We start from the raw sequence: 27,288 nt of genomic DNA on the forward strand, positions 1-27,288 counted from the left end.
AATTGTAACAGTTTTAACACTGAATTGTAATAGTTTTAAAACTGAAGATTATACAGCTACATGTAACAACAAAGTGATAATTATGTGACTCTATGGGTGAAAAGTAAGCAAGACAAAACTCTGAGAAAATCATTCTTTTAAATTTCTCATGGAATGTTAGGGGTTTCTACCGTTCCCATCCACACATCTTCTGCACTCTTGTTTGGATCTCTGCTAGGCGTGGTTGTGTTGTGACATGGTTGACACCCCTCACTCCCTCCACAAATTTGGCATCCTAAAAGAGAAAGTCCATGTCAACACATTTCAATACACTATAGCTCAAACAATGTTTTGTTACTCCATCTATCATGTTAGGGTAGTTTATCCCTTCACACTTGCTCTACAGTGCATAGCTGCCAAGCCCTGAGTACAAAAAACTGACTGCTAATGGCACAAATTCTAATTTTCAGGAACAAATACTGATTTTTAAAACTTTAATGCATATGAAACTATCTATTACATCAGTGTCCACCTTGGATACGGGAGGTCGTGGGTTCGATCTCCATCTGAGTCATACCAAAGACTTACTAAAGACTTACAAAAATGGTACTAACATCTGCCTTGCTTGGCAATCAGCATTAAGAGGTTAGTGTTAGGACTGGTCGGCCTGGTGTCAGGATAATGTGACTGGGTGGGACATCATATTTACAACATCTAAAAGCATCAGTAAAGTTGGACAATAACTTACATAATTAAATAATATCAAAGATGCACATAATGCATTCTTGCACCTGTTCCATTCAGGTGCCCATTTAGAAGGTGCAAGAGTGCAACAAGCTCACAATCAGACAAGGACTGTTTATGGGAACCTTTAATACACCTTGTTTTTTCATTCATTACTGATTCCAATGTACCATCTTTCATTGATGATCTGAATTCAGTGTGATTTTTTTAAAACTGTATTATTCTAGGCCAAAGAAATTCTTTATGATTTTACTCTCTGGAAAAAAAAAAGAGTGGGAAATAAATTGCCAGCAACACTAGCAAGTGAAAGAGGAAGGTTCCTTTCTAAAAGAAAGCAAATTTTCAAGTAAATTATTTTTCTCTGAGAATACTTACCCACTCACATTACATTATGAATATTAGCCTGCTACCTTGTGCATCCAGCCCAACTAAAAGAAGAAAATTTGTTTTCATCAATAACCAAAGGGCAATAACTCTTGCCCATTATTTCCCCTGGACATCACCAGGATTCACGTATGTAGCTGAGCGAGATACTAATGAGGATCCTTGCATGGAAGGGTGGTTGTAAGGGTTTTTAAGTAATGTTGGGTAAGTAATCTTGGAGAAATATAATTTACTTAAAAAATTTGCTTTCTCCTTAAAAAACGCTCACCAATCACACTATGATAGGAGATTAAGTAATAGGAGGAAAGGATACTGAGCATCCCATCTTTGCCTCGGGTATCATTCTAAGGAAAAATGGCTGAATTCTCCCATATGAATGATAACCCATTCTCCTAACTACATAAGCAACGCAGCCTTGTATCACTTGACCTGTGACCCTAACATAAAGTTCAGACAATTGTTGAAATCTTCAAAATTTCATTGGCAAATCCAGCAAAACTAACAGGCTGTGTTGACTGATCCAGTTGGGTCTGGTGGCCATCTGTGCTGCCACCACTGAACCCACCAGATTCTAGGTTGAATCTGTGATGCTAAATCTCTGAAATACAGGCTCGAGAATGTTGAATGCCTGCTAGATGTTGAGACTAAAGGGAAGAATGGTAAACTGATAAATTGTGTCATGATAAGCACCAAAAAAAACCTAAAAACAGGGGAAATTTTCTCCTTTACTAGATGGTTTGACAAATCTAAACATGATGGCATAACTGTCCTACCAGTTCTGTTTTCTTTTCTTTGCTGGAGAAAATTCTGAATCTTCTGCTTTCCTTTTCAACATGACTCATCATTGGCGACTCGGTCTCGAAAGACCATGCGAATAGCGCCCTTGGGGTGTTGCCTGTCTCTGTTGGCAACGTCTGCTGTGGCTGTGCAGGCCTATACGTGAGTGACAGTCCCTACTGCAGTTGGTGCAGACATACTGGGAAGTCTGCATTACTGTGGTTGCTGTTGCGTTCTTCTTTCTCTTGCGTTTCTCTGCCACCAACTGGCCTCTCCTCGCATCAGCGACTGATATGCCATTGTTTACCATCAGTCTCCAGGTGCCTCGGTCCTCAGCCAGCTCTTCCCAGCCATCGGGTGAAATGTTGCATGCCTTCATGTCCCTCTTGCACACATCTCTGAAACGGAGTGAGGGGCGTCCGACTCTTCTCATGCCAGTGGCCAGCTGTCCATATAAGATGTCCTTTGGCAGCCTTCCATCCTCCATGCGTCGGACGTGACCCAGCCATCGAAGGCGGCATTTAATTAGCAGGGAGTACATGCTGGGGGTTCTTGCACGCTGCAGGATCTCGCTGTGTGGAACACGGTCTTGCCAGCTGATTTTCAGGATGCGCTTTAGGCACCGTATATGGAAGGAGTTGAGCCGGCGTTCTTGCCTCATGTAGGTACTCCACGTCTCACTTCCATATAGAAGGGTGCTGAGAACGCAGGCCTGGTAGACTCGGACCTTGGTGTGCTCTGTCAGCCCGTTGTTTTCCCAAACCCTCTTTGTTAATCGAGCCATGATGGTGTTTGCCTTTCCAAGCCTTCTGTCCAGCTCCATATCAATCGAGAGAGTGTTGCTGATGGTTGACCCTAGGTAGGTAAAGTTGTTGACTGCTTCCAGGGTGACACCGTTGATTTTGATTGAAGGGCAATGGTGGTATCTTGCACGCTGACATTTGTTTTTTCCAAGCTGATTGTGAGACCAAAGTGCGTGCAGGCAACAGCAAAACGGTCTCCCAGTCTCTGGAGGGCTTCCTCGGTGTGGGCCACAAGAGCTGCGTCATCTGCAAAAAGCATCTCCCTGATGAGCACAGCTCTCACTTTGGTCTTTGAGCGCAGTCGTGCCAGGTTGAACAGGCTCCCATCAGACCTGGTGTGTAGATATATGCCATCCGTGGACGTGTCGAAGGCGTAGGAGAGGAGCAGGGAGAAGAAGATCCCAAAAAGTGTTGGTGCCAGCACGCAGCCCTGCTTCACACCACTGTTAATTGGGAAGGAAGTTGAGGATGATCCATCATACAGGACTGTTCCCTTCATATCTGCATGGAAAGAGATTATCATGCTGAGGAGTTTTGGGGGGCAACCGATCTTACTCAGAAGTTCAAAAAGGCCCTTCCTGCTGACCAAGTCAAAGGCCTTGGTGAGGTCGATGAACATCATGTAGAGTGGTTGACCTTGCTCTCTGCTCTTCTCTTGGAGTTGTCGTAGGGAGAAGATCATGTCTGTTGTCGACCTGCCTGCTCTGAAGCCGCACTGTGATTCCGGGTACACACGGTCTGCCAGCAACTGCAGCCTGTTGAGTATGATGCGGGCGTACACTTTACCAACAATACTCAAGAGCGAGATCCCTCTGTAATTATTACAGTCACTGCGGTCGCCCTTGTTTTTGTAAAGGGTCACAATTGTGGCATCACGCATGTCTTGGGGGACTACTCCTTCCTCCCAGCAGCGGCAAAGTAGCTCGTGCAGTGGTTTAATCAATGCTGGTTTTCCACGTTTGATAGCTTCGGGTGGGATGCTGTCACTACCTGGTGCTTTGTCGTTTGGAAGGCAGTCGATTGCTTTGCTGAGCTCCTCTAAGGTTGGCACTTTGTCGAGCTCTTCCATGGTGGGCAGATTCTTTATGCTGCTGAGGGCTGCATCAGTGACTGATGTTTCTCGGGAGTATAGTTCTGAGTAGTGCTCCACCCATCTGGCCATCTGTTGCCCACGGTCTGTGATCTTCTCTCCCGTCAGGGATTTCAGGGGAGCGACCCCTTTCACTGTAGGGCCTAGAGCCTTCTTGATGCCACTGTACATGCCTTGGATGTGTCCGGACTCGGCACTTCGCTGGATCCCTTCACACAGTTGTTGCCAGTACTCGTTCGCACACTGTCTAGCAATGCGTTGGGTGTTACTTCGGGCACTTCTGAGAGCAGCAAGCGTCCGTTCATTAGGGCATTTTTTGTAAGCTATGAAGGCTTTTCGTTTCTCCTCGATTTGTGGTTCCATCCGTGATAGGTGTGCATTGAACCAGTCCTGGCTGGGTCGTTCCTTCTTGCCAAACGTTGACATAGCTGTACTGTAGATGGCACCCTTCATGGCGTTCCACTTGGCTGTAGCGTCATACTCAGGCAGGTCCTGGAGAGCCTTGTTCAGGGCAGACACATACTCCTCCACCTTGGCAGGGACTGACATCTGTGCAGTGTTTATGCGAGGACATCCTTTTGGTTTTGTGCGGTGTAGCACATGTGGCTGTAGTCGCACTCTGCTGCTCACAAGGGCATGGTCGGAGTCACAGTCTGCACTGTGGTAGGTTCTGGTGGAGAGGACGCTGTTAAGGGCAGAGCGCCTGGTGATGACCAAGTCGAGTTGGTGCCAGTGATGAGATCTGGGGTGTTTCCATGACACTTTGTGTTGTGGCTTACACTTGAAGAAGGTGTTTGTGATGCACAGGCCATGGTAGGTGCATAGCTCCAGCAGTCTCTGGCCGTTTTCATTGGTCTTTCCAGTGCCATGATATCCGAGGCAGGTAGGCCAGGACTCGTGGTCCGCACCTACTCTGGCATTAAAGTCGCCGAGGAGGAATAGTGGTTCATTTTTGGGGCATCCTTTGATCTGTTCGTCCAGCTGCCCATAGAACTGATCCTTCACGTCTTCTGATGACGTGAGGGTTGGGGCGTAGACACTGATGATGTTGACAGGACCTGAAGTAGTGGTGAGGCGGATGGACAAGAGACGCTCAGTGCCCCCTGTTGGAGGTTCAACCAAGGCCAGGAGATTGTTTTTGATGGCAAAGCCCACTCCGTGCTGACGGGGCTCCTCAGGTTCTCGACCCTTCCAGAAGAAGGTGTAGTTTTCCTCTCTGAGGGAGCCACTAGAGGCGAGCCTGGTTTCCTGGAGGGCAGCTATGCTGATATTTAGTCTGGTGAGTTCTCTATCGATGATGGCCGTCTTTCTGGTGTCGTCCACTTCTCTGAGGTCGTCGGAGATGCCTGTACACATGGTGCGCACATTCCAGCTTGCAAATCGAAGAGCTGGAGTCTTCTTTATTGGTTTCTTGTTTCTTTTGTTTGGTGTGGAATTACCATCTGCTTGTCATGCTGAACAACACACTGAGCTCCAGACACCCACTGGAGCAGGCAGACGATGGCGGGTCAACACCTTATTGACCGGGGGCTGCCCGGCTTGAGGCGGGCGATAGTTGGCCAGTGGGACACGATGATCCCTCCCACCGTCAAAGCTGACCCGTGGCGCCCCTTCCCTACGCCAATCGGGTGGGACTTATAACCCGTAAACTGTCAGCTTCCGTGTTGTTTCCTCACTCAGTAGCGAGACTGGAGTGTCCTCTCCAGGGCGCAAGCCTGGGCATGGAATATGGAGATCCTGGGCTGCCCAGACGTCAGGATCCCCCTCTCGTCCTTGCTGGTGGGGTCCAAAGGAATGCTGAGCATGACATTTGGCACCAGTTTGGATGCAGGAGCTGCCGGAAGGAGGTCGTAGTCGACCCCCAGCCGCCTTAGGGGCTCCACTCCTGATTTTCTGTCTGGGTTTACTCCCGTAGCCTTTCCTTCTCCCGAAGATATCCACAAGGCAGTGGAGCCATAATCCAATGGATGGGACTTGGTTGGTTTTGAATCAGAGTTTCCTTCTCCTAGATGAACTGCCTGACAAGGCTAACGAGCTTCATCTGCCCGGGTTTGGGGTCAGAGTTTCCCTTCTCTTAGACTGGTTGCCTGCCAGGGCTAATGAGCCCAGTCTGCCCACCCAGTTATACCGCCGGGTACTCGGTCGCGCCACACAGCAGGCTCTGTTAAAACAGGGGGCACCGCGTGAAGGTGCTGCTGTGGACACAATAGTGTAGGAGAGGCCATATGCAAGTAACCTCCTGCCCCGCAGAGCGAGACAGTGGTCCTGCGGCGATCACTACACCTGGGAAGGAGAGGCTATGAGAGACGCTTCACTTTCCTTTGGCAAGCGGGACTACAGGCCCAGGCCACGCACCCCCCTCAACATGACTAGAATTTGAATATTATAAAGATGAGATACAATGACAGCGGCAACTGCTTTGTGCAACCGATATGGTGGTTAAAGACTGGCATGGTAGCCTTGATTTCAAATGAACAAATCATATTCTAGAGCTCTATGTCCCTATATACATGAGATATATCTACTCTCAGAAAGGAATCAGGTGCCCATTCTAAACACAAAATAGCAAAGAAATTCTTAATTTAATTTTTTAAATTTAAAAGATGGATTTTTAACAAGAAAACAAAATGTACACCCATATTCAGGTCCAAAATATGGGACAAACATGGAAATAATGGGACACTTGACAGCTATGACAATGAAGACTGCAGTGGAGCGATCTGTACCTAGAAACTACCGCATCACTGCATGCACATGTGCATCACACCATGGATATGGTTTGGAGGCATTTTTTGTTATTTTGAATAGCTAATGTTTTGAAGAATAACCAAGTAAACTGAAATGGCAGAGTAATTCAGAAGCAGGTACTGAATGTAGAATCAATACTTTGTTGTTTACACATCTGGCCAATGTAAAAAAGAATTCAAAAAAGTCTTGTATATTCAATACTTGTGTAGAAATAGTTGGTTTGGTTCTATGCATAATGTCTATTTGCCTTGACTGCCAATGTAAAAAAATATGTGCATTCCTTATTTACTTTAAACATTGTAGCCTACCAATTTTATATCATGATCAGTGTAAAGTTCTGAAATTTACTTTTGCTGGGCCTTGTTTCCTTCACTCATTCTTTTATGAATCACAGCTGCATTTTGACATTTTATTTTCAAAAACTTGTAAACTTATTAGTGAAATAATCTCATTTTGCGTTTTATATACAGTGTTAAATCGGACTTCAAAGAAATGTTGCCACTGTTCACAAACTTGCCAATAATCCTTGATAAAGAAGGCTTAAACATTCTCATTCAAAGCAATGATGGGAAATAACCTTTGTATTTTAGCATGCATCTCTTTGATTTAGCAATAACTTCAAATAAATCAGGTTGTTCTTTGAAAACTCTACCTATACAAATTAGCCTAATGGATTCCTCTTCCAGGGACATTTTTTTTTATATCTGAGCACCTCACCTTTCTATTACCTTTATGAAAATTAGCTATATAAACTGCCCTAAAGATATTTTTATATGAGCATTAAGCAGAACTGTTTACCATTTATAAATACTACTATGTTAGAGGCAATATACTGAGGCGGTATTTGCTTCTCTGCTTTTTTTTCAAGATTAATGAAAATCACGTTTTTAATCATGGCAGTGTCAAGAAGATTGGGAATAAAAATCATTTTTTTAGTGTGAAATATCCCACTGCAGCAGGCATATTATATTTTGGCTACTCTCTGAGTGGAATAAATTTATCCCACTGTTGCAAAGGAAAAGTAATCTGATGAGTCTGATGAGATATAATTAAATCCCAAATGACAGCCACTACTATTTAAGATAAAGAAATGAACAGAAAACGTACAGAATTTTACAATGAAATGTCGATCCATTCTATGTCCTTAAAAAGTGTCAACAATAGCACGAGTTCACAAGGTTTGTAATACACAATTTCAACAGCAAAGATTGGGACTTTAGAGACTACTGCATATGAATTGTAACAAAGATTGGGACTTTGGAGACTACTGCATATGAATTGTAACAAAGATTGGGACTTTGGAGACTACTGCATATGAATTGTAACAAAGATCTGACTTCAGTCAATGTTCAACACAAATCATGACTTTGTCATCTAGGTAAACACAATTAAAAATAATGACAAGAATTCAGTATAAAATGAGGCTTTCAATTTTGGAATGATTGGCTTGAACAAGGTTTCTTTATATCATGCAAAGACATCCAACTTGGAGTATTGAATTTAACAGACCTCAATTAAAACCAAGTAATTGAAAGTCCATAATTAAATTTATTGATGAAATGAATAATGAAATGGATAAAATATCATGATTTGAAGAGGAATCTCTCTCTCTCAAAATCTCAAGTACCTTGGCACTAAATAATCTTGATATCATGCATGCTGTAACAGACCAAACGAAAACAATCAATGAAGATCTCAAATCATGTGTATTTTTGTTATTATTTTGCAGATAAACACTAAGATTTTGCCTGACATCCTGTATTGTTTTATGCAGCTTTAATCCAAAATGAATTGTGAAAATAAAAGCAGTTATGTAGTCATGTGTCTTTGTCATTCTAAAATTCGTTCTCTCTCTCTACCTTTTGTAAAGGAATTAAATAAGGGCTGTTCCATTAAAACATACATGGAAGGCACTTTTAAAGTGGGGTATTCACCCATAGATGCAATTTAGAATTTCTTATAATTGTAATATGAGCTTTGTGAAATCAAAATACCCTGGCAAATATTTTTTTTAAAAACTGTCTTCCCTGGGTACCATGTATGTTTAAATGGAACCTCCCTGATTCAGTAAAGTGTATTTCATCTGGATTCCTGTTGATAATGAAATTGCAAGTTTCTGATATTTTGTTTCATGATGCTTAGACTGCCACATGTCTGGCAACCAATCTATTTGTTCCCTCCTTCTCTCTGTTATTCTCATGGTTTATTTTTATATCGTTTCCAATCACAGTTAATTTACAGTCATAAAATTCTCTTTTAGATGCAACTCAGTATCCTGCAGAGCATTTTTCTGCAACTGCTTAAGCTTTATCTCTATCTATGTTGTGACTAAAAAGAGCTGCCAACCCTCCAGACTTAGTGAAAAGAGGGATAACAATTAGTGAATTTGAAACACAATTAGTGACAAATTATATTATGGCACTAGTTCCATCCACTTTGATTGTCAGTATGAAAATCCCCAATAAAAATAAAACATTATTTACACTGATTACACCTAGAAATTTATCTGCAGCCAACTTTACTGATATATACAGACATCATGCTATTTGTCATGATATGATACTGTGGAAGACTTAATTAGGCTATGGTAAAAAATTTGCTTTCAAAAACATTCAGGCTTCTTGTCTGCTGGTTAATCTTGTTGACTAAAATTGTTGTAAATTTTCAGCACCTATAGCAGAACTAAAGTTTGTCTTATTTTTCCTCACGATAGGAAATAATATTTCACTATCACTGTTGCTGATCTCAAACTGAGAAAGACAGGTTATGATTAACAAGAAAGCTCACAAACAATGTTTCAGTAATGATAGCTTGCAGGACTTGAGTAGGTGGCTTAAAGTATTCCAGACCTGAAATCTCTGAGGGTACTATAGCAGTAATCTCTTCACATCATCCTGCCACATGCCCACAGGGGTTCATATTGTTGCTTACAATTTATCTGTCATACATGTATTATATTATAATATTACTATATAGTACATGTATGACAGATAAATTGTAAGCAACAAAACGAGCCCTGGTGCACATTCCCAGTTCTAAAATTTGCAGCACACTACTGTTCAAAAAGTATAATGTACATCACTGTTTGATGATTGAATGCAAGGCCCATTTTTGGTATACTCCAATCTATACTTCACTTTTTGTGGAATACAAATGTTTCTCCTTGGAGGTGAAAACATTTTAACTGTTGCGTAGCTTAATTACAAAATGGTATTAATCCAGAAGATGAAGTGACAAACGGTGAACGATTAGTGTCAACGCATGCGCAGAAAACTGTGAACTCTAGCAAATTATGATGATGCTAATCTTTCAATATCTCAAAAATTCCAACACTAGAAAAAGCTGTCTCCATTTAGTGTTTGTTTAAAAAGTTACAGTAACTATGAGTATGTACATGTGCCATTTAAAAAGAAAATCAGTTCAGCCCTGGAGGTTTTCATGAGTACTTTTAAAACTTGTGTTCTAAACATAGATTATATACTTTACAGAGCTTGCTACAGGGCAAACTGTAACAATTGGATATAGTTCCATGAACATCACAACTAGCAATACTGGACAATAGTGGCTACACATAGGAAAAGGCAAAACTTGCATTTGTACACAGTGACCTCTGTATGCAGGTTTTACCTTTCAAAAAATTGGTTCCTGAACAAATATCATGCACCAAATATTATTATTATTATTATTATTACATTATCAAGATTATTTTATGTGTATTATTCCCACAAAAATCATAAAATACATGTATGTGTTATTCTATACAAAATTCATGATCCACATGTCAAGATTACTGTATCCTGCTCATTGTATCTATCCATTAAATTAAATCATCACTGATTTGAAATAATCACTGATCAAAGTTTGTTCATAATGACAAAACACTAGTTTCACTACTGCATGACAGGTTACATATGAATGTAAAACAAAGAATTGACTGGTTTATATAAATTATGCTTGAAAACTGCTGTTCATGCTTCAAAAATATTATCTGGATTAGGCAGTCGCTCAACTTGTGAAGCTCAAAGGACAAACAGCTTATGTGAGAGGCTTTGTGATCAGTAGTGAGTTAAAATAAGCCATGTATGGCTATTCTATTTAAGATATGGAAATATTTAATCTGGGTGAACTGAGTTGGTTATACTTTGCATATTATTCGCAGTATTTGTCCTTGATAGAGCATGTGTACTGACTTTTAACAGTTGGCCACTCTCACCACTGCAACTTAGTGGCAAGGCAATTAGAGATGGTACATGAGCCATTTCTCCACCTTCAAACAACTTTGCAAGATGGAAACTTGAAAGTGATTTTCCTTAAGTCTGTCCATGCTACCGCCAGACACTGCAATGCACATAGAAACTACAAACATCACATGAACTGTACTATACATATAGATACATAGCCAGACTAACAGGACTGCAATACACAGAGAAACTACAAACATCACATGAGCTGTACTGTACATATAGATAAAAAGCCAGACTAACAGGACTTTAATACACAGAAACTACAAACATCACATGATCTGTACTGTACATATAGATATGCACATAGAAACTACAAACATCACATGAGCTATACTGTACATATAGATATACAGCCATATTAACAGGACTGCAATACACAGAGAAACTACAAACATCACATGATCTGTACTGTACATATAGATATGCATAGAGAAACTACAAACATCACATATCTGTACTGTACATATAGATAAAAAGCCAGACTAACAGGACTGCAATACACAGAGAAACTACAAACATCACATGATCTGTAGTGTACATATAGATACATAGCCAGACTAACAGGACTGCTATACACGGAGAAACTACAAACATCACATGATCTGTACAACACATAAAGATACATATCCAGACTAACAGGACTGCAATACACAGAGAAACTACAAAAATCACGCATGATCTGTACAGTACATATATATACATAGCCAGATTAACAGGACTGCAATACACAAAGAAACTACAAACATCACATGATCTGTACTATACACAGAGATACATAGCCAGATTAACAGGACTGCAATAGACAAAGAAACTACAAACATCACATGATCTGTACTCTACATATAGACAAATAGCTGACTAACAGGACTGCAATGCACAGAGAAACTACAAACATCACATGATCTGTACTGTACATATATATATGCACAGAGAAACTACAAACATCACATGATCTGTACTATACATATAGATACATAACCAGACTAACAGGACTGCAATACACAGAGAAACTACAAACATCACATGATCTGTACTGTACATACAGATACACAGCCAGAAAAACAGAACTGCAATACAGAGAAACTACAAACATCACATGATCTGTACTGTACATATATATATGCACAGAGAAACTACAAACATCACATGATCTGTACTATACATATAGATACATAACCAGACTAACAGGACTGTAATACACAGAGAAACTACAAACATCACATGATCTGTACTGTACATACAGATACATAGCCAGAAAAACAACTGCAATACAGAGAAACTACAAACATCACATGATATGTACTGTACATATATATATGCACAGAGAAACTACAAACATCACATGATCTGTACTATACATATAGATACATAACCAGACTAACAGGACTGCAATACACAGAGAAACTACAAACATCACATGATCTGTACTGTACATACAGATACATAGCCAGAAAAACAGAACTGCAATACAGAGAAACTACAAACATCACATGATCTGTACTGTACATATATATATGCACAGAGAAACTACAAACATCACATGATCTGTACTATACATATAGATACATAACCAGACTAACAGGACTGCAATACACAGAGAAACTACAAACATCACATGATCTGTACTGTACATACAGATACATAGCCAGAAAAACAGAACTGCAATACAGAGAAACTACAAACATCACATGATCTGTACTGTACATATATATATGCACAGAGAAACTACAAACATCACATGATCTGTACTATACATATAGATACATAACCAGACTAACAGGACTGCAATACACAGAGAAACTACAAACATCACATGATCTGTACTGTACATACAGATACATAGCCAGAAAAACAGAACTGCAATACAGAGAAACTACAAACATCACATGATCTGTACTGTACATATATATATGCACAGAGAAACTACAAACATCACATGATCTGTACTATACATATAGATACATAACCAGACTAACAGGACTGCAATACACAGAGAAACTACAAACATCACATGATCTGTACTGTACATACAGATACATAGCCAGAAAAACAGAACTGCAATACAGAGAAACTACAAACATCACATGATCTGTACTGTACATATATATATGCACAGAGAAACTACAAACATCACATGATCTGTACTATACATATAGATACATAACCAGACTAACAGGACTGCAATACACAGAGAAACTACAAACATCACATGATCTGTACTGTACATACAGATACATAGCCAGAAAAACAGAACTGCAATACAGAGAAACTACAAACATCACATGATCTGTACTGTACATATATATATGCACAGAGAAACTACAAACATCACATGATCTGTACTATACATATAGATACATAACCAGACTAACAGGACTGCAATACACAGAGAAACTACAAACATCACATGATCTGTACTGTACATACAGATATACACAGAGAAACTACAAACATCACATGATCTGTACTGTACATACAGATATACACAGAGAAACTACAAACATCACATGATCTGTACTGTACATACAGATATACACAGAGAAACTACACAAATCACATGAGCTGTATTGTACATATAGACACATAGCCAGACTAACCGGACTGCAATACACAGAAAAACTACAAACATCACATGATCTGTACCATTCATATGGATAAAGAGCTGACTAACAGGACTGCAATACACAGAGAAACTACAAAAATTACATGAGCTGTACTGTACATATAGATACATAGCCAAACTAACTGCACTGCAATACTCTTGGACTTTAAAAGCTAATTATTTTTTCAATATATAAATCTTTGTTGTCTTTTTATAACCTTGACAGCTTAAACATTTTAACTAGGAACTTAACAGTCTTTACAACAAAAAATGGTTTTGCCACAACATAAATTCAGGTTCTGAGCTTTGTAATAAAAATTTCAAAGTGAACTACAGCCGAAAAATTGTCAAATGTGAAAAGAAAGTGTGGAAGCATCAAACTGGATGCCAAACACATAGATCTTGGTTTTTTTTGTTGATAATCTATACAGTACATCTTTATGATGGGGAAATAAACAACAGGATGTGCAGACACATCATTATGTTAGGAGAACAAGTAATAGGAGGAGTAGATGCTGAGCATCCCAATCTCTACCTTGGGTATCCTTCTGTGGAAGAATAGCTGGATATTATCAGCCAGACAATAAGTACTCAGTTTGGTGAATTTCAATTACAAACCATGCAAAAAGAAAGACAGATTCAGATCAGTCATTTGCTGCAAGCCAATTCTTTGAAGTTTCCAGAGCATCCAATCTCTACTTTGGGTATCCTTCTATGGAAGAATGGCTGTATTCTCCATGTGAGTGATAACCCATTCACCTAATTACACAAGAAACATAGCCTGGGGTCACATCCTGTAACCCTAACACATGGTTAACAAGATTAATATTAAAATCTTCTTACCAATAAAATTTAATGGCAAATCCAGCAAAGCTAACAGACTGCATTGATAGTTGGGTTTGGTGGCCATCTGTAATGCCACCAGTGGACCTACCAGATTCAAGGTTTGCCTCTGCAACACTAAATTTCTGAGATGAAGGCTTGAGAAGGTTGACTCTGCATGCCAGCCAACAGTTTTTATTATATCTGAGATTGAAATGATGCGTTCAAATGCGAGGCAGTAATCTTCATGAGGCGTCTCAGATCTGGTGAGACATCAGAGTACACCAAGTGTAAACCGACTTCAGCCATGATGAAAGGGCTTGAGGGGTGATATCCTCTGTTTCAGCTCACACTGGAAGAAAGAGGCATTTGTGCATTCCATGACTTATTCCTTGTTGGTTTCAAGTAGTGCTTGAGAGCAAAAACAGGATCATGCTTGACTGTTGTTCTTGACCTGTCTATGGAAGAGAAAAGTGAGTGACAACTCTAGTTATTGACAGATGGTAACCTATTATGGGGCTAAAAAGCCTGGTTGTGTCAAGAGAACCACTGAACCCTCAAACTTAGCTAAAGAGAATTCAGGTTGACATGAAGGGCATGCAGCTCGCTTACCCTGCATGTAGAAGCTAAAGCTCTAAGGAAACATAACTTGGATGATAGTGACTTAAGCATAGTGTGGGCTAGAGGTTTGAATGGATTCCAATCAAGCCATGTAAAATCCCAGGATTGTTTCTGTTTGGAAAAAGAGGGATTCTGGTTGAATGAGTCCAAACCATTAAAATATCTGACAGGTCTAAAATCATGTCTGCCATGATGCCAGAATTTGTCCAATATCATGGGGTGGTAGAACTTGAAAGAGATTGGAGCCCAACTGTTTCTCCTCAAAGTGCCAGAGAAAAAGTTGGCCAGTTGAGGGATTAGGGCACACAGAGAACCAATTTTATTGGTATGGTACCAGAAGCTGAAAACAAGCCACCTTCCCTCGTAAGCTTTCAGACTGGCAAATCTTCTTGCTCTATGGATTCTCTCCACAACTGAAGGATTGAATTGTCTGTCTCGCAAAGCTCTCCTGATAACAGTCAAGCATAAAGAAGAGGATGATCCGGGCAGAGAAGGACCACAAAAGACAGTGGTAGCTGGAGAAGATTCGGGTTGTCTGGAATCTTCCTGGGCAGATCTATCTGTAGAATGAGTAGACTGGTGATCCAGGACTTTTTCAATCCAAGAGGGCCTATCAGAATCATCTTGCCATTCTGACCCTGTAACTTCAGAATTATTTTCAGTATCAGCACCATGGGAGGGGAGGCAAATGCCCACAATCCCACCCAAATAACTGACAATGCATCCATGGCCCAAGCTTTTGGGTTGTGAAATGGAGAGACAAAGGTGGGTAGCTTCTGATTCCACCTTGTCGCAAAGAGGTTGATTATCGGATGCACCCATAATGCACAATTCTGATTGATGACTAGTTGATTGAGAGAAGGACTTGACCTCTTCTGGACAGTGTGTTGGCCAAGACATTGAGTCTGCTGAGAATATGTCTGATATGTATGTTGATATGGAGATTGTTGCACCAAAGTAGAAACTACCAAATCAGAACACACAGGTCGGAAGATTTGGTTCCTTGCTGCTTGAGGAGATAAGGCGCCATTACAGAGTTGTCTGACCTAATGAGGACCATTTTTGCCTCATAGTCGATCTTTTCAGAAGTGAAAGGCATTGATGACAGCCTTCATTTCTAGAATGCTGAAGTGTAGAGGCCTTTCCTCTGGCTCACAGGTGTCGCTGATGATAGTGAAGGTAGACAACAGGTGGGCACCACAACTGTGTGCACTGGTGTCAGTACCTACTGTTATTTCTGCTTGGGGCTTCCCCAGCGGGATTCCCATGGTCAGCCAACCACTGATGAAGGGCATTATTATGACTGCTTGATCATGGGGACTTGAAATTGGGCACTATTGTGCTTGCAATGTCCACATAACAAAGACAGCCTAACAGGATCAAATCCAGTGCTGCACTGAATAAACCGAGGAGTTGCAAAAACTCTTTCACCGAAACCCAAGTCCTATTGGAAATGGACACAATATGTTTGACAATTCTGATTATGAAAACAGAAGCAAGCCAGATTTCAGTAGGTTAAAAATTTCATATCCAGATGGAAAAAATTCTGGGATGGATGGATGTCTGACTTTACACAGTTCACTAGAAAGCCTGGATGATCTAAAAGAGAGAGGAGATCGTTCCTGCCTTGGGGTAGAATAGTACTCACCATGTTTTTGGAGGACATCATCCAGACGACATAATCCATAATCTCGGCAAAAGCCCAAGGACTGATGTTGAGGCCAATGCGACATTGATAACATGTGTCACAGTAAACAAAACTGGAGAAAATATTCTTGACAAAGGTGGATAGGGATGTGAAAATATGAATCAGTCACATTGAGACTGACGGCATACTTGGCCCATCAAACAGGCAGATTGATTTCACTATCTCCATCTTGAATTAGTTGAAACTCAACTTACTTTTTACTTTCTGAAAAAGAAACGGCCTTGAATAAGATTGTGGTCTTTGCACAAGCTGCACCGCCTTTTGATGAACAACTATATCACCTATTGTAGGAAAGCATCCTTCTCCCAGTGCATCCATGAAGAGGGGAGAGGAGAGGGGAGGGGATAGTTGATGAACGAAACCCATAGCCCTTCTTAATGACCGATCACGTACACCCACCAGTTCTGAGGGAATAGGGAGATCAAGTGAGCTCAAAATTCAGTTTCTTACTGCCTCTGTACAACTGATTCATAGGGACTGATATTGGTGTACATATGACTGAGAAGATCCCGTCCTGAGACCTCTTATAGTCCCTTCACAATGGTGGGGGATGAGATGTTCCAAACGTCTATGTGGGTTGAGCAGCGAGGTGGAGGGGCAGTTCCTGAGCCTGCCTTCAAACTTCATCTATTCTTCCTCCAAATACAACTTTGACCTGGATCACAGGCATGCAAAACATCATATCTGGAGTAAATTGGCTGAACCTGTCAAAGTATTGGCGATGGTATAGTCAGCAGCTCTGGTCAATGACTCTAAAATTCCTGGCCATCACCACCTAAGGGTGGCTATTGCCATGTGTCTCTGTTGAGTCTGAAAGGTGCAAATGAGGCCTAATCCAACGGTGCAACATCCTGTACCGGTTCTGAGGGGCATGAAGCATATCTGTCCAACTTACAAAACAGAAGATCAGACATGAACAGCTATTATATTCTTGTCAAGTGCTGGGAAATCAGTACTGAAGGTTCCCTTAAGTCCATCTCTTCCTCCTTACCAAGATCTACCAATTCTTTAGAATAGCAGTAGCGGGTGGAGGGCATTCTGAAGTAGTCAACATCCTATAATTGTTCTCAAAGGCAGCTTGAAAGCTAAACATCAGTCAGTTCCATGGTTGGATCTGAGTAAGATGTAAAAAAATGGTGGATTTGATGGAATTCTGTTGCACTCACTGTGCATCAAGACCCAACTGGGTCTACTTGCAGCTCTAGAGAAGACATACCATGTGGTATGAAGACTCAATTCCATCCCTACGAAAATGTCACTAGCTCTCCCATGCTAAAAGCAGTGAACGGAAGTCTGGCAATGCTGGCAGGTTTGCTGTGTGAATGATTGGCCTGAAAGCTGCCAGGACTGCTGGCTGGTTTGCCTGGTGAGTGGTCGGCCTGGAAGCTGGCAATATAGAAGGCAGTCTGGCTACCATCTGTACCAGACACTATAAGGGCCTGGCTGGATAGACTGATTTCACACTGAAATCTCAGTCACAGAAAGGGCATGTCACCGACAATACCATTAGCTGGGCGGATCTGTCACTAAGATCTCTGTAAATCACAGTTGGTTGCAAAAAGTCCCCATGTTAGAACGGATGATGGCCAGTAATGGATGGATGGTCTGTGATGGTGTAGTTTAATTATGCATTAGATCCAATGCATCTGGTACAAAAATCATGAGTCTGGACTTATAGGCCCAAAAACCATGTTCAGATATCTCGGGGAAACTTATGCCCACTGGGGTACCTTAAATTAGGGAATACTGACCCAATGAGTCAGAGTTGGCTGGGCCATCTTCTCAAAAGGTCCCCCATCCTGGACAGCTGTAAGGTCAGTGACAGCTGGACAGCTGGTAACAGTGCAGTGGTATAAGGGAGGTGGATCCAATTGATCCGATATGAACCTCATGCGCCCTAACTTACAGGCCCAATGACCATGCTCGGACATGCAGGAAGACTTGTGCCCATTGGGCCACCTAAAATTGGGGAGTACTCCCCAATGAATCGGTATTGCCACCAATGAACCGTAGATTGTCTACCATGACCTATTCCATCTTTCCTTCCCTTCAATGCTAAATGGACAATGGCTATGAATGTACATTTCATGCATTTAGTAAATATTTCTCCTGCAATGACACAAGAAGAGAACCAAGCACAGATTAGCAAATCAGTATGTGACTAACTAGACTTCCTCTGACCAGATATTATGCTGCATATCGTAAAAGGTGTATACTTGGTATAAACAAAACAAGAGCCGTGGTAGACTTCCATGCTCTGAAGTTGCTTTAATAGCATTTAAATGACATCCAGCTGAAATGACACAAGAGAAAGCAAAGCATAAATTAGTCAATCAAGAAGTTAATAACTTGCTAATTTAAATGAATTCCCCGTTACTAACAAAGGAACTGAAAAAGTGTAGCATTCGAAACTTATAGACTATGCTTTGAACTTGCGCATTTTACGTATTTAACTGACCATTAAACTGAAACTACACATAAAGGGAAAAAGAAAGCATGAATTTTCAATGCAGGATGTTAGAAACTTGCTAAAACAAACTCTGTTACAAATGCAGCAAGCATAAAAAGTCAATGACACACCAACTCATAATGACCTTGCTGAGGTCAAAGATAGCGTGGTTTGATCTGGTCTTATAAGGACAAAGTCCCTAAAGGTGATAAATCACTCTAATTTGGTAGGAATTATAAAAAGAATGTATACAACCTGCAGCAGAATGATTAATCTACAAAATACACCCAAAAGGAATGTTGGATGAGTCACTTAAAACACAAAAATGGCATGGATTGTTGGAGGATAAACTGGACAATGTTATTCCATCCAGCAGTTAAGCTATACACTAGCAATACATGGCGGGGAGGTAATGGACAAGAGTTAGTGCCATTTGTCTATTGAAATAGACAGAAAATGATGAATTTCATATTTTAGTAGGGCCTGATTCATGAGGTAGCAGACTAATATTCCTAACATAATTTGATTGGGGAATGTATTCGAAGGAGGACCTCCCAGTTTCAAATCTGGACATTTTAATGTTGGTCACAACATCAGTGTCTTTTATAAGTCTGGTATATATGACAAATTTAGAGACCTGGTTGAAACAAACACCGGTAAAGGAAGCAGCAGTGACTAAGAGGTTAGCATGCCAGACTTTGAACAAGAAGGATGTTGGTTTAAACCCTGCCGAGATCAGGGTGAGTCAGCTGCTGTTATATGTCTCTGGGTAAGGTATCTTACTGATATGCCTGGGCATGATATGGCTTTTTACATGCTGGTGAGACACTAAACATCAATTAATCAATCAATCAATCAGACCTTTCTAACAAACTCTGTCTTCAACCGCTTTCTTTTCCCATCCTTCCTAGTGCCATCTGCTGCTGCATCTCCTCCATTAGGCAGTGGGTGACCATCATCATCTGCATCCTCAGATTCTAAAAATATGAGACAGATTATTCCAAATTTAAAGCTATTTATTTAATGATGTCTGCTCAACAAGTTCTGCTATTCAGATGTTGGCATAACATGGTCTTCTAGGTGGTTCAAACAAATACATAGAAGAAAAAAACAGCAACCTTGCATGGATGACCAATTATACTTGCACCATTGGAACTTTGGACTGAACCTGGAACAGCAGAGCTGTAAAGGAAGCATGTTACCACTGCCTTATTTAGCTGCCCAATTACTTACTATTTATCAACAACAAGGTACGACACTATAGACAGATCACTGGACTTGACTGTCAGTCAATATCAAGATATATCCAGCTTCTAAGTTTGATTAAATCTTATCTCTGTAAATGGCAATTTATTGAAAAATAAAACCACTCTTAAAATTGATGTAGCTGAAACAAGGTGATATGAATGGGATCAAAAACTAGGGTCTAAGCAGCACTGCAGATTGTCAGTATTCTGTTATTTCTTTTCACACCTAAGCTTCATAAGCATATTTCCTCACTGAAAAAGATACAGGGTCATTCTTAAATAATGTGAACAAGTATCTATGAACTACTGAAAAATGCCCCATGACTAATATCCAGTCAATAAATGTTCATTCAGTTTATGAAACATTGCTCATCTCTTGACGATATGCACAAGTCAAAGTGACATGTCAACCAAGCAAATCCTCATGAAAATGCCTCTACTTGTAAAAAATTTCATTTGTTTTAAAATGATATAAGTAGCAACATTATCAACAGGAATGTCAACTCAAATCCACTCTGAAATGTGTTGACAAACTGGGTTCTGATAATGCTGTCTAGGCCAATCACCCTTCAATGGATACTGACTACCATGATGACACCAGAAACTACCGACTGGATTGAGGAAGCGTCCTCTGCTGGAGGATCCATTATAGAACCTGGAGAAAACCTTCTGGGAGCCAAGCCACCAGCCAATCATCCAAAGATTGAGGTAAACTCCAGCATAGGGGCATGGAACATAAAAGCCCTATATCAGAGTGGAAAGAGCTCAAACTGCTAGTGAAATGAGTACATCATCAAAGTGCTTACCCTCAGTGAAACCCAATGGAATGAAAAAGGACAAAAAGGCTAATTACAGGGCAGAATATTACATTCTTTTCTGAAAAAAACTCTCATTTTCAGAAATAAGTAGTTCAAGTAAAAACTAGTGAAGCAGGGAATGATAATTAAAAACTGAAACATAAAACACTAAAACTGAAGCAACATAATATTAGTAATTGAAAATGACACTTTCTAAGTACATTTAATAATTTAGAATATAAATGTTTTTTTTCTGCTAATGCTTGCTATATCTCCTTTGAATTTCTGCACACTAAATTTCACAAATATTAAGCTGCAGTGTTAAAGTTTTTGAAAAAATATCTGCCAAGAACCATTAGAATTTTGGGATCCTTGATATAAATGATTTTGTATCTGCACCTTTGAAGATACAGTACTCCCCAGAGTACATACAGTACACTGCCTTATAATGAGATCCTGTTAAAACGAAGTACAAGATTACTACCAATTAATGAAATGGGATCCATGACCATACTTGCCTAATAAACAGGAGCAGTGTTATCAAGTGTCTGTTAGTGTGTTAGTACTCTAAGTTAGTATAATAGATTGGCAGTCTTTCCAGTTAACCTCTATGAAAAAGCAGAGATAATGTTGGGCTGATTTGTCTTTAAAAAGGTGGAAAAACTAAACAGGTATATTTCCAACAAAAAGCACAAAGATCATCATGAAAAAATCTTGCAAGTGCAAATTGCAAACATTGGGAATTCTCCATCACCTGTCTACACCAATTACAAGAGAGTGATTATATTTAGTATGATATTTAAAAAGTATGACAGATCTTTGGTCTTAAACTAAGTAACACTGAAGAGCTAAAACCAAAGTTTTGTAAATTTTAACATAATTTCTTTCCCTAGAATGCAAAAAGAAAATTTTAAAATAATTTACATTACTGTGAATTAAATCCCAAAAAGTCCTAAACATTCAACCACAAATCCAAATGTATGTAGTTCCAACTAAATTCTAGTGGTATTCGAAATAAATTCCAATACTGAATAGGTTGCTGTGCATGTAGTCTTGAATGTGCTGATGTGCCAAAGGCTTGGTATGAGGTAATGTGTTAACAGTCATTTAATGTATCATAATAATATAATCTAAAATGTCTATGTCTGAATTCACTATATTTCCAAATTAATGATTAAGTTTTAGAAGTATTATTGAGCAGTTTATAATTCTAGTGAAAAATTTTAATAAATAAATCCACATAATTTTAAAACTGAACACAATAATAAGACTGGTTCAACTTTGGATGTTAAAGTAGCAATGAGTAATTTTTCAAGTAACAACATTGCTATAAAAAGCTAAGACACAATAATAGCGCCAGGGTGTACGCCAGTTTCCTGTATAAAACATTCGTAAATGTCAACAAGTTTAGGAATTTCCAAGTGGAAAAGTGATGTCCTGAACTCAGATTCAAATAAATACATTAATAATTATTTGAATATTTAATCTATAATAATAGAGAAATATTTGCTATCTATTATATTGTTTACAAAATAAATGTTACTGGTCAGGTACACCATGAACTTGATTTTGGACCCAGGGTCAATTACAAAATACAGATTTAATCATTGAGAAAAGCCAACAAACAATACAAATTAAATAAATTAAATTAAAAACACATAACACAAAGTTGAGTAGATTACAGCAAAGATTTAGAATACAAAATATCTTCCCAGAGGGGAGAAGAATGCATGGATGGATGGATGGGTGTCAAAAGTTAACCAAAAAATATTTACCATGACTCACATCTCAAGTTAAATTTTTCTAAATAAAAAAAGAATATCTTAAAATTTTCAAAATTCCTTACTTTACCCTTTTGACCTGTACAAGTGAGGGGCCCAACAATGATGAACCTTACCATCACACCAATCTGGGAGATGTGGGGCTGGTGGAGCATCGTCCTTGTCTCCATACCGTGAGAATAACTCATCCAAGTAATCTTGTTTGTAGATACCAGGTGGTCGAGCCTAGAATGAAAAGAATACAGAAGTCCTCCTCTTACTTTTAAAAATTGATTCTGATGACATATGGACACAATTTATGTAGAACAGCCATTGCATCAATCTAAAGGATCATAACATCCTCATCTATGTACTCACTAAATCTGTGGTAATTAATGAAAATAATGAGAAATTTATTACAATTATACCCAGAAAAGTATGGGATAATGAATGAAAAAACTCCAGACATTTATAATTATTATTATCTGAAATGGACTAACCAAGAACTAAAATACACTTTTATGAACTATGATATTAGTCTGCAGCATCTACTGACAAAATCTTTGGAATCTCAAAATTTAAGTCCATCTCATTAAGTAAGACGAACTCATGCTTTGGTGATTCAGAAAAACTTCAGAACTGAAACCAGGCTTTACCCAATCAAGCCAGGTTTAAATTGTGCCTGAAAAGATGCAAAAAAATAAATATTCACTCACAAAAACTGTTTTCTCTGGAACACACATTTCACATGAGTGAAGATGCATTTAAATTGAGGAGATTGAAATAAAAACTATAAAACAAAATATTTTGATGCCAAGCATCAATTTACACTAGAAAATACAAGAAGCATTATAAGAGTTGTTTATTTAATGAACAGAAAATCTCTATTTTAACAATAAAAGAACTGTAAAAGAAAAAATATGCCTTGATGATTTCTGCATTGACTAAAACCAAAGATACTGAGTGAGAAGTCACATTAAGTCAAAATAACTGAAGATCAATTTTATTTGGATTGACCACAGAACCTCTCATTAAGAATTGTAAGGTAGTGGCCATCCACATGTATAGCTGAGAACCCCATAAGGCAGATTCAGAATGTGATTATGCTCAAGCAATACTCATGATATTGTGAAAAATCATCACTAAATATGTATTACATATAAAATACGCAGTTAAATTAATTACCCAGCTATTAAGGAGAGGTCACAATGAAGGTAAGAGTGATCTCATATTAAGTGTCATGGTCTGCAGACCTGCACAAAAATATCTCTCAATTGATTCAATAACAAAAAAAGGTATGTACTCTCTCCACCACCCATTCGTACAGTAAAAATGCAATTTCCTATAATAAAACCACCTCCTTTATTGGATCTGTTAGAATCTCCATCACTGATGGTGAACACAAGGGAGCTGGATAGACAAATTCAGAAGCCCCTCCAAAACTACTATCACCCATTGCATGTCAGGAAAAAGGTTGATTCAAGAAAGACTTAAGACTGGTGCCAAATTGGAGACTCACCATGTGTATTGAGGTTAATGAATCATTGTGAATTGTTGGAAGGGTATAGGAAAAGGAAATTTTGCTTCCTATGTCTTTATTAAATTGCTTCCAAAGCTGAAATGTCTGCTGCCATCTGAAACTTTGCCGCAGTCAAGATTGCTGATGCTGAGAAGGATATTGCTGATTATCCTCCTGCCTCCTAACATTTCTCCCTTGTGGTTGAGACTGTTGAGTAGGTGAGTAGTCAAGGAGATCTGGAGGGTCACCTCTTACACCAACTGCTTTCATACATCTTCTATACAACCCACAAACAGCAGCAGTGAGTCTATGGGCAATAATCGCACATCCAAAAGATGACGTGTATTCAGTGATGACAAATGTAGAAACGTATCACATCATATAAAATCAAGGTTCAACAAAGTTATAAGGACATTTGCCATTTAGTGGTGAGCTGTCCTGTTGATTACTTTGGATATGTGGAAAATAAACTGTCATGCATGCTCATTTCATGCTATTTCATCTCTGTGAAAAATCACCAAATGCACCAAATCTAGCATTGATGATGTCATAACCAATTTCTGCACCAGTTTTGAAATCACCTAAAATACTCTTTCATTAACTTTGCAGAACAGATTTGACAAGTGTACTGCCACAATATTTCTATCAACACTCAGAATGTATATGCTGTATGTATCTGAGTGTGTGTGGTACCAGAGTGTGTTATATGATACTGGTAACCATAAAGAAAGCTAATGAATTCCAAGGTCATGGAGCCTGTCCAAAAACATGGCCAGAAATGTTGCCAATATTTCACTGACTCCAAAGAATATGAAATGCTCGATTTTCTCCCTCATCCTCAACATCTACTTAAAGCTCTGGCTTTGCAGTTGTGGCTTGTAGATGGGAGAGGTGGAGTTAAGATTCTATGTATCTTTTCTGCTGCGGTCTTGAAACCAAATTCCATCCTTCCATGGTGTGATTAGCATGACTCATCAGATCTGGGTCTTCTCTGCTCCACCATCAGTGTACATGTTCTAAAATTAGTCTGATGTTCAGTCATAGAATTCTGCTTCAATATGAAAAAAGAGACTACACATCATGATTTTTTTTTTAATCATATGCCAACCATGGAAAATCTTTCAATCATGTATCATGGCAAATTCTCCTTTGATCTGATTTACTCTCATTTGGTCTAGCCTGATTGACTAGCATCTTATTACTATTGGCTAGGTTATATGTCTTCAACTGATTTCATTTTCTTTCGTTGTGAGGGCCCCTCCCAAAGCTTAGAATTATCTGTGGCTTTGAATTTCCTGATGCCATTACTATGATTGAAGTACATGTATTACTAATCAAGTGATTCCAAGAAAATTTATGTGATAAATTGACTGCTTACAATATTAGATTCAAGGTTACATCAATATGAAAAGCACTGTTACACAGGTGTTTATCAGTAACCAAACTGATGCATTATTTGAACTCAAAGTTCTTTGCTGTGGTTGCTGATTCATTCCCAACTGAATATTTATGCACCCGATGACTCACCTACAGGAATTTTAATGCACCATCTATTATATTTATGTGTCTCTAGTGCAATGGCATGTCCTTGGCAAAATACTGCTGCTATTAGGTTCACAAACACTGGGAGGACACTCTCTTGGCCTCCTTAAACAAATATGATGGTGGGGCAAAAATACTTGTAATGAAAACTACACTGTTGCTTCCTCCATCAATATTCTCATCATCAACGCCATTAAGATATTAGTTTGCACACAGAGACACAGCATTATCTGTCTCCAGCTAACATTGTATGAGACGGTAACCAACAGCCCTTTCTTAGGAAGGGAGAGGGGGCCAACAAAGCACATACCACTACATAAAATGAGGGAAGATGATTTCCGAAGAACTCATTATCCTTCACTTTCATCTTCCTCTCTTTCACCTTGATGCATCTTTCTGACTGGTTAGTGGTCTGATATTAGCCTATCAAATGTTAGAATGTTTAGTTGTGTCCAAGCTGGCATGTGAATGTCTTGTTATTTTTCAGCCTGATAGGCTTTAACTGCCCATATGAACATTATCTTTGCAGAGAAATTAGTCAACTCACAACACAAGAATCCCAAAGTCAACCTGCTTTTCTTAATTATTCCATTCCCCTTTCCATCATTCCCGACCTCCCTCCCCCTGCCCTGCCTTCAAGGAGTGGAACAGTATATATACTAAGACAATGGTTGAAAAAGTCACAATAAATTGCATCAAAAGTCACCATAAACTGTATCAAAATTCACCATAAATTGTATCAAAAGTCACCATAAATTGTATCAAAAGTCACCAGGGCATCTACCTTTGATAGAATCTAAGCATTCATACACACATATACACATGCAAAGTTTGGGGAAAAAAACAAAAAGGACTAGATGCAAAAGTTCCAAATGAAGCTGAAAGAGCTCTTTAATAATGCATTATCAATGCAGCATTCAATTCATTTGAATATTTCTTAAAGGACCAAGCAGCAGATAAATAATAAATTTGAGATGTAAATGGTGGCATGTTTAATGAGTAATAGTACAGAAAGATTTTGCATGTTCCTTAATCTCACGGTATTAACTGTTTCTATTCTAACACATCACGGCACCATCTACAGGTCATTTATAGCAATAGTTTTATTATGAAGTGTTTCATCTCAACTAATAACAAAATCTGTTAACAATGTTTTCTTTTCTGGAAATAAATAATAATTAACAGAATAGTTATCAAAGATCTCCTTTCCCCTTTTTATCTACATGTAAGTTGCCTACACCTCATACCATAAGCCAAATCATGTCCTACTTAAGGGTCCTTGTTCTGACACCTTGACACTATCTCTGAACTTTGCAATCAAATGTTAACTCTACCTATTGATATAATTAAGTATGTGCCAAAATATATAAATAAAATTATGCCAGTAATTCATATTAATACATTAAAAGATAATCTGCAATAAATAAATTTTATATTTAATGAGGGAACTAA

At 39.1% G+C, this 27,288-nt stretch overlaps 1 protein-coding gene across 1 annotated transcript in view; it reads right to left on the reverse strand.

Annotated features, from left to right (window-relative positions):
• The window catches only part of LOC149784332 (mRNA-capping enzyme-like), a 113,270-nt gene that overhangs the window by 42,076 nt on the left and 43,906 nt on the right, over positions 1–27,288 (reverse strand). The window contains exons 8-10 of the mRNA XM_089932373.1: positions 22,913–23,021; positions 19,833–19,948; positions 171–274 (exon numbers count right to left, since the gene is read on the reverse strand). Coding sequence (XP_089788499.1) covers positions 171–274; positions 19,833–19,948; positions 22,913–23,021 — 329 coding nt within the window. The remainder of the gene's footprint in view (positions 1–170; positions 275–19,832; positions 19,949–22,912; positions 23,022–27,288) is intronic.

This window comes from Sinohyriopsis cumingii, chromosome 14, assembly GCF_028554795.1.
Source record: "Sinohyriopsis cumingii isolate HCF-2022 chromosome 14, ASM2855479v2, whole genome shotgun sequence".
NCBI classification, from domain to species: Eukaryota; Metazoa; Mollusca; class Bivalvia; order Unionida; family Unionidae; genus Sinohyriopsis; species Sinohyriopsis cumingii.